We start from the raw sequence: 9,031 nt of genomic DNA on the forward strand, positions 1-9,031 counted from the left end.
TTGTCTGGGAGCCTGAGAGAACCACAGGGTCAGGTCTGTGGCCAGCCACCTCAATAAAGAATCCACCTTCTATTGTCTGCAGCCAAATCCGCCCCGCTCTCTGTGATGAGAGAAATGAGCGGGGGGGGGTCTCCTGCCACCCTCTGAAGGCTGGGAACCCTGACTGGTGCATGCAACATTTCATTGCAGTTCTGGGACAGGGTCCGTGGAATGTTCACAATGTACAGAAAAATTGTTTTTAATCATAGCACGGAGAAGGCGTGTATATGTGTGTGTGTGTAGACAAGCCACAGATTTTTGAGGGCCTTCACTTTTGTGTGCATGTGAACACCTTGGGCCTGATTTTCAAAGGCGCCACTGAGCACTGTCTGCTCCCACTGACAACATTTTGAAAATCGGGCCCATCGTGGGATCCCAAAAATCCATGGCTACCTTGTAAACATCTGGCCCCGAGGACTGGGCAGGGCGCTCAGCCTTACCCCAAAAGCATGAGAGGGTTTAGAGAGGGAGAAGCCTGCCCTGATCAAACGTATCAGGCCCAATCCAGCCTGGGTGAAAATCAAATGACTTTGATGGAGCTGCTCCCCCTTCTACCAGGACTTCTGTCCCTCCCTGGGCAGAGCCAGTTCACTGAACTCGGTTTCCCTCCTGCTCTCATAAACCCCTGTGTTTAAAATGACACCCCCAGCCCAGGTACTCTCACAGCAGTGTCACAGTGCACAGCAGTGGGCTTAGCAATCTCCTGTCACCAGTGGGGTGGGGGGGGTGGAGGGATGTGTGTGTGTGTGTTTACACCCACAGAGATACACACACTGAAGTGCCCCATGCTGATAGCTGCACAATGGACTGACCCAAAGATGCCTACGCTCGGATGCGGACACTAGCCTATGCCCGGATGCACGCAACTCTCCACACCAGCAAAGAAGTGCATCCCCAGATAATATACACCAGCACACACGTCGACACGGACTTATGCCTGCGTGTACTCCAGCAGGCATACGTCCTGCCTCTAGGGGCTTGTCTTCCCTGTAGATTTAACTTGAGCGTTGCCCCTAACTCGAGTCCTGTCCACACACAAAACCCCCTAAACTCGAATACAGTGGCGCTTCTAATGTGAGCTGGCTGGCCTGTCGGTGGGGGACAGGCTGCAGCTAAAGTGAGCACAATGCCTCAGCTGCTAACACAGCCATGCTGTGCGGCTGGAGGGTTATGTCCCAGGTCTACACTCAGAAGTTAGGCCAAGCCGGCTGTGTCTGAAAAACGCACGCTCCTGAGTGACCCACCGCACGGCCCAGACAGTGCTAGCAACAGCAGTGGAAGAATCCCTCCTGTCCCCATAGGTCACGGGTTCTCAAACTTTTGTGCTGGTGACCCCTTTCACAAAGCAAGCCTCTGAGCGCAGCCCCCCGCCCCTGATAAATTAACCACGTATATTTAGCACCATTATAAATGCTGGAGGCAAAGCGGGGTTTGGGGTGGAGGCTGACAGCTCGCGACCCCCCCCATGTAATAACTTTGTGACCCCCTGAGAGGTCCCGACCCCCAGTTTGAGAACCCCTGCCCTAGTGGGTGTCTTCACACTGAGGTGCGAGGGCAGCACTGCTGTAGCGTTTCAAGTGTAGACAACCCCTCAGAGCAGCCACCCTCTCTGACGCTAGGCTAGCTGGAGAGGAGCTCTGCAGTGGAGACATGCACGTGAGCCCCAGCACGCCCACCTCAGCCAGTCAGGCTTTTGTCTGACAGTCCCTGCTAGTTTCCTTTCCCCTCAATAACTCCCGTCATCATTTGCCCCAGCCCCATCCACCCAAACACCTCCCTCTCCCCCAGTCCCCCCCATTCCTTCTGTCGTCTCTGCCCCCTTTTCTCTCTCCAGCTCTCAGCAACCAAACCTGACCCCCGCATCCTTCAACGGCCGCCGCACCTATAACCCCTCGGAGCTGCTAACTCATGGCATGCCTATCCTCAGCACCACCACCTGCCTCAACATGGCAGGGGACCTGATTCAGTGGAATCCCAGGCCACCCCCAACCTGATTCTGAAACCTCTGCTTCCTGCTGGGTTACCCCAGAGACCATCCTCCCTCCCTCCCTCTTACCCGTGTGCACAGAATCCAGATTCACCATCCTGCTGGTGGGACAGAATCCACAGCGCGCCCAGCCTCCTGCAGCCAGCCCCACACTGGCCTGTGGGGCTGCCAGTTTGCCCCCACCTCTGAAGCCGGGCTCAAGTCAGCTCCAAAGCACCTACACCTGCATTGCCCGGCGACACACTGAGCCAGGTGAGCATGCTGTGCCTTTGTGGCCACGCCCCCCCGCCCTCCTGCTTGGCAGCATGCTGCTGCTCCGAGGTCCTGGCATGCAGCCCATGCAAAACGCCAGGATTTGCATATTAGTAACTCTGGAACTGTTGAACCCCTGCAGCACTAAACAGGGAGTGGGGTGCTCGGGAAAAGGAGGCAGCCGTCTCTATGTGCTCAGCGCCGCGTCCACATCTCGGAGCACCTGCCTCCCTTCCACTGCCAAGCCTGCAAAAGAAGGGGCTTTGCTGAGACTTCGCCATCAGAGAGCCCTAGATCCCCGTAGGAAATGAGGTGGGCTCCCGCATACCTCAGTGCAGACAAGAAAGGCCAGGACACCTGCCTGGGCTTGCTGGCTGGAAGCCATCAAAGGCCCGAGAGCCAGCATTCTGCCTATACTGCTGCTCAGCCCTTAGATAAGGTTTTTGATCTTCTAAGCCCTGAACAGACGTTGGTCCCCACTCCATTGGATCCAGGGGGCTGCAGTCCTGTACCCCATGGGGATCCGTGTGAGCATGGGGTCCTCCCAGGCGGACCCGATTGCCCGACCAGGGTAATTAAATTAACCCTGCAGAACCAGGGTAATTAACGCGTGAACCTGCATGATACCCATCTGTACAATGGCGAAAGGGGGACACAGAGAGACGAGGTGACTTTCCCAAAGAGCTGAGGTGGAGTCATGGTCAGAACTTAGGAATTCCTGTCTGCCAGACCTGTGCTCTGTCCAGTAGGCCTTGCTGCCTCTCTATGAGGCCAATACCCTTCTTCCTGCCCCCGCCTCCCCATCCACGGAGGTACTTACACCAGGAGAGCGGAAAGATAGAACCACATTAGTTGGGTGACCTCACAAGGCCCAGATCCTTCTCTTGCCGACACCAGATCCCCGCTGATGTGACACCATTGACTCAAGCGGAGTCACTCCGCATTTAAGTTGGATCACAGAGCAGAATCAGGACCCTGATGGGTGCCAGCCCACACAGAACACAATCACTCGGCAACCTGGGTGGGCCCACAACACTCATCGAGATTTCACACACTCCCCTCAGTGTCTGTTAAAGGACCACAGCAGGCTTAGAGGGTCACCCGCTCAGCTCTCAAATTTGGGATTTCAGGGAGCTGGGAGTCCCGCCATGAAGCCACCCTGAACTCCACTTCCGGGCAAGCCTATACTACAAAATTAAGTCATGTCAATGTACAGCCACCGCCATCACTGAATCGGTTTTACACGTCCACACTACGCTCCTTGTGTCGGCGGCGCATGTCCTCACCAGGAGAGCTTGCACCGATTTAACTGCCAGCGCGGGGCATCGTGGGATGGTTTCTAAAAGGCAGCAAGAGTTGATGTAAGCAACGCAGTGTCTACACGGACGCTGCGTCGACCTAACCACATTGACCTAAGTGCCATGCCTCTCGCGGAGGTGGCGTTCTTAAGTCGGTGTAAAGAGCGAGTGACATTGGCGGGAGCGACATTTTAGCATAGACCCTTACAGTTAGGCTGACAAAAAGTGCCATATGTCGATCTCACTCTGGAGTGTAGAGCGCCCTCAGAGTGATATTTGCTCCCAGAATTGTCTGTGGTCTCCTCTCCTTTCCACCCACGCTGGCACCACTCCCTAACCTAGGTCTTCTGATCTAAGTGCTCTCACTCTTTTTTGTAGCTGAATGTCTGAGCTCAGATCTGACCAGGCCTCATACCGGGAATCCATCCTGAAAAGTGTTTACGAGCTCTCAGGAGCTGCCAGGTGCAAGCTATCACACATTCATTTCTCTCTCCTAGACCACATTCTGGAGCACTCTGCTTTCCCACTCCACACTTCCTGCTCCCTGGAAATACAGGTTTCTTCTGGGGATAGGCGGGATCATTTTGCCCAACCGCCAAGCCCCCTGGGTTTGAGAGCCTGAGTCAGATTCTCCAGCTGGGAGAAACCGGGGAAAGAATGGGACGGTGCGGGAATCCCTAGCGGAGGAGAGAAACAGCCAACAGAGAGAAAAACAGGGCAGAGAGATGAAGGGTGAAAAGCAGAGGGGAAGTCAGGGTGGGGGAGGATGGAAGAATTCTATGAACCTTTTCAAAGCTGGGGGGGCTGAAGGGAGGCTTAAATCCATATTTAGGTACTCATGGGCCAATTTCAAAGGGGAGGAACCCTTCCTGCTCCCATTAGTTAGGATGGGAGCTTTGCCCACATCAGAGAGGGCAAGATCAGGCTGCTCCATTGCTATCAGGGACGCCAATACAACATATGTGACTCACCCCCACATCTCAGCCGACACCAGGGACCTCCTGAACTAAAAGCACCAGTCCCTACAGCTGGGAGTTGCTCCCGACTTGTATTCTGTGTGGATTGGGCACAGAGGGGGACACCGCACATGCTGACCAATGGGTTACACATGCAGCCTTCCCCCACTTGATACCAAGAGTTTTTGTCAGGAGCTCCCCGCTGCTGGACACCCAGCCATTAGCTCCTAAGGGGTGGGCTCAGTTCTGACGCTCTCTTCCTCGATCCTTTACTCCATATGCATGCAGCCACCTCTGGGGCTGAACGCAGCACCAGAATACAGTCTAACTCGAATGTTACCACCACATGCTTCTAGCTGGACTTACTCCAATTTCATTTTTCATTATGAAAAAACTCCATTTTCTACTAGAAAAGGATAGCTTTTCTATAGTATTTCATAGCCTTTCCACACCATTAAATTAAAAATTATATCCCTGCTATAGAATTCTACAGGATAATTACAAAAATACTCAGACTAGATGGTAATAATAGTTCCCTCTGACTTTAAAACCATATGATTCTATGAAGAAGAGCGTGGATATAATTCCTTTTCCTTATTCAGGCAGTTAGAATGATTTCTAGTTGGTTTCACCCTTAGTAAAGTCCATGGCCAACACTGTCAGAAGTAGCCAGTGATTTTTGGTGCCTCAGTTTCCCAGGGCCCAAACTTGAGATGCTGATTTTAAGAGCTGCTGAGCACTAGTAGTTCTTATTAATTTCAGGTGGAGTTGTGATGCGTAGCACTGCTGAAAGTCAAGATGCAAGCTGGGCCCTCAACTCCCTACCCAAGCGGGAGCAAGTGAGAGCAATGGCCACTTTGGAAAGTTTGGAACCTTCTTGAACTTGTCTGCATGAACATTTAGTTTGTGGCAAGCTAGGTGTGAATCTACCGCACATTGTATGGACCCTGCCACACTAAAAGGCCCCTAGTGGTTTTAACCTACTCCCATTTCAAAGTGAGATTGGATTAGTTTAAACTATTGCAACCTAACCTTTGCCATGTAATGTGCTTAATAGTTTATATTATCCGCTCGTGACCCTAATAAAAAACACTCTTTAAAAGAACATGTGTCGATTTTGGGTAAAACAGGGCAGGGGAAAGCACTGGGTGAATTACATTTGCATTAAATTAAGAGCTTTGTGAACGACCTATCCACACTCATCATTACTTGTGCTTTTTTCTCTCCACCCACCAACATCTATACCTCCTTTGGATAAACCCCCTGGGATAACACTTGGTTTACAGAGCATGGCCTTTCACACAGGACCTTAAACCCAAGCCCCCAGGTCAGATTTGCATGAACGTTAAAGATATCCTGATGCTTTTCCTGAGAGCATGGATTTATCCTATTATTCTGAGCCAAAATGTTCTTACACAGCGTGCGGTGTGCCAGCTGCCTTTCAGTAATGTTGGCTGTACAGTACTTTGTAAAGAAAATATTTGTGCCAAATGAAATTTATTCCTCTACTGGATGTATTATTCCCATTCTTATGGAAGTAGCACGAGATCTTGCAAAGATTGGTAAGTATCTTTTTAATTTGGAAAGTGAAGAGAAAAAAAGTCTTTAGTGCATGGGGTTTACTGACTGAATTCTCTTAACTGGGAAATTTATTACCAGAAACGTTCTCCCCAGCTGAAAAAGAGTCTTCCTTCAGCGGCACAAATGTTTTCCTAATTCTCAATGCACAAAGCAAAAGAAGTGTTGGGGAAATTCAGGCCAGCAGCACACTCTTGTGGAGACTTCCAAAACCACACTGCAAGCCCCTTGCTCCTCTTGTCTAACTAAACGAGACAGCAAAAGCCTTTAGGTAAACCAGCGAGTCAGCTTCCCAAGCTGGGAGGTGAACAGATTTCAGGGGAGCTATGCTAATTTACCAGAGCTGAGGATGTGGCCTCTGCTGGTTTCCACCCCCTGGAGCATAGCAGTGCAGGAAGACTTCCAAGCAGCTCTTTTGGAAGATCTAATGGTCTCTGGGTACATAGCCCGCCTCAGGGGACAGCCCAAACTTTTGTTAACAGAGGGGACGGCATAGATTCCTGAAACCCCATCGATTCCAGATCAGAACACAGGGCAGACAAATACATTGTAGAAACCAAAGTGGTTTAAAGTCAGTTTCCTTCTTCACTTACCTACCAAGCCCCAGCACTAAGGCCCACCAGAGGGTGGTGAAAGCAGCTGTGTGCCTTGCTGCAGGAATTGAGACGGTCATTGACTGTGGTACAGCAGCCTGAGGGCCTGAACGCCAGCCTCAGGCAGATAAAGGCCTTTCAGATCCTGGCAGAGTGGATGGGGTGTCCCTGTATTTGGCCAGGGAGCTGTGATCTCACACAGTTATGGGGGAAGCACTCACCCGTAAGTGCAGCCCACTGATCCCTCACACACTCAGTCAGTAGCACGGCTGGGTGCTTTGCAGCTCTGGATCATCAGTCGAAGCCTGGGCCACTGGTCTGGAGAGGGAAAGACTGAGCAGCACAGGGATCTCCAACAGGAGGGAGAATTTCTCTCCAGCAAGATCAGAGAGTGAGTCCATCATCCAGTGACGGCCAGGCAGCACACCCCCCCACCCCCACCCCCCACGGGGCATGACCCTTCAGAGCAGTGAGGGGCAAGATGGTGGAAGAGATGGCAGCAGAGGGGCCACAATGCCCACCTGGGGAAATGTGTGGTTAGATACCCTGGTGATAGGTGTTCTAGGAACACCTTAGAGAGACAACCCCCGTGCTGCAGAGTGGTCTGGTGCCCACTGATGTGAGCGTGGTGCCCATGGCTCCCCAGGAGGGGACATAACGGCAGAGACTGTCCCAGTGCTCCTGCCGCCCTGTGGGATTTAACTCTATTGCACCATGTCTGAAAATCCCCCCGGTGTCCCTGAGGGATAGAACAGCAGAACCATGTAGGTTTCCTGGCCCACCCGTGGTAGGTGAGGAACTGGCAGCCCCAGCCAAGTGCATGGCTTAAATTCCCTTCAGAATGGAGGGAGACAATCCTCGGATGACCCTGTAGAATGAAGGGCAGGACCTCAGGAAGCAGAGAATGGAAACCCAAAGGTGGAAGAGGGAAAGGTTGGCCATTCAGATGGACTGTGGCGGAAGACAAGGGATGGGGCAGACACACAGAGTGATTTGCCCTGAGGCCCCAGATTCCAGGCAGCTGAGCTACTGCCCAGCCTCTCTGAGAAGATAAAGGATTGTTCTTAGCCTGCCTTCCTCCAGAGGGAAGCAGCCGCCCAAACTTCTCCCTGCACCAGTCATGGGATTGTGGTGCTTTGAGATGGGAAAGGCCTATTAAGCCAGAGCCTTCACCCCACACTGGCCATAACAACAATAGACTGGACTCAGCTGTAATGAATATAAAGGATTCTTTATTGAGGCTGCTGGACCCAGGCAGACCCTGGGGTTCCTCTCTAGCACCCAGACAGCTGCCTAGTGTCATCATACCAGGTCTCCCTGAATCCTGGCCTGGATTCAGCAATCATGGAAGGGACTGCTGACTGTACGGATGGAAATTGGCTCTAATTCTACCTCTGATACCACTGGAGTTTCACCATAAGGAAACAGCCCTGAATCCAATGGAACCAGACAACAGGAGGAGGCTGAGAGTGGGTTGTGGAGACACTTTGATGCTAGAGACGCATCAAAAAATCCATTTATCTATCTTACAAATGATAAATAATTTGCTTTAAAAATCTTTTCAAGTTTCTTTCTCTCTCTTTTTTTTTTTTGTTGGTTTTACTTCTTGTGGCAATATTTTTTTAACCCCCCCCCCCATTCCCATTAAGAGATTGATATAAAAATAGTTCTATGAGCAAATTAAAAAGAAAAAAACCCCTCAAAATAGCTTTTTTTTTTGGTCTGAAACGCCTGGATTTTAGGCAAAAAGGCACATGGTGGAGGGTGCGGAGCAGGAGGGGTTAGGGTTAAAAATTGCAGCTGCTCTAGAGTGCGTGCGAACCCTATCAATATTTCCCCCTCATGCTCCAGCCCTAGGGAGGGCAGAATACAGTAAGAATAACTCAGGGAGCGCCTTTCAGCTGAAGATCTTCGAATACGTTACATAGGAGCCAGTCTCATCATCCTCCCCACTCTTACAGCGAGGGGAACAAAGGCAGTGCCGTGGCGTGACTCACCCCAAGCTCACACAGTGGTTTCGGCAGCAGAGGTGGGAACAGAATCCAAGAGTCTCTCCATCCCCAGAGATCAGCACCACGTCCCGTCCCCCCCCCGCAAAGTCTGGGGGCAAACCCAGCCTAGGATCTTCTCTCCCCATCACAATCACAGTCTTGCAGGGGTGGGCAGAAATGTGTGGACGTGTCTTTCTTAATAGGAAGCGAGTGGGACGCAGGACCCTAGTCCCCGGCAGGGATGGGTCATGAGAACAAGCCAAACCAGAGACTACTTAGAGCCCTTCAATTTTCAGGGGCTGAGGTGGGGTTTACAGCAACTCCTGCTACGTATGAT

At 51.6% G+C, this 9,031-nt stretch overlaps 1 protein-coding gene across 1 annotated transcript in view; it reads right to left on the minus strand.

Moving 5' to 3' along the window:
* POU2F3 (POU class 2 homeobox 3) overlaps positions 1 to 2,123 on the minus strand; it is a 60,470-nt gene extending 58,347 nt beyond the window's left edge. The window contains exon 1 of the mRNA XM_077839840.1: positions 2,096 to 2,123. Within this exon, the coding sequence (XP_077695966.1) occupies positions 2,096 to 2,123 (28 nt within the window). The remainder of the gene's footprint in view (positions 1 to 2,095) is intronic.
* Between the last annotated feature and the right edge of the window lie 6,908 nt (positions 2,124 to 9,031).

The sequence above is a fragment of the Eretmochelys imbricata genome, chromosome 22, assembly GCF_965152235.1.
Source record: "Eretmochelys imbricata isolate rEreImb1 chromosome 22, rEreImb1.hap1, whole genome shotgun sequence".
Classification (NCBI taxonomy): domain Eukaryota; kingdom Metazoa; phylum Chordata; order Testudines; family Cheloniidae; genus Eretmochelys; species Eretmochelys imbricata.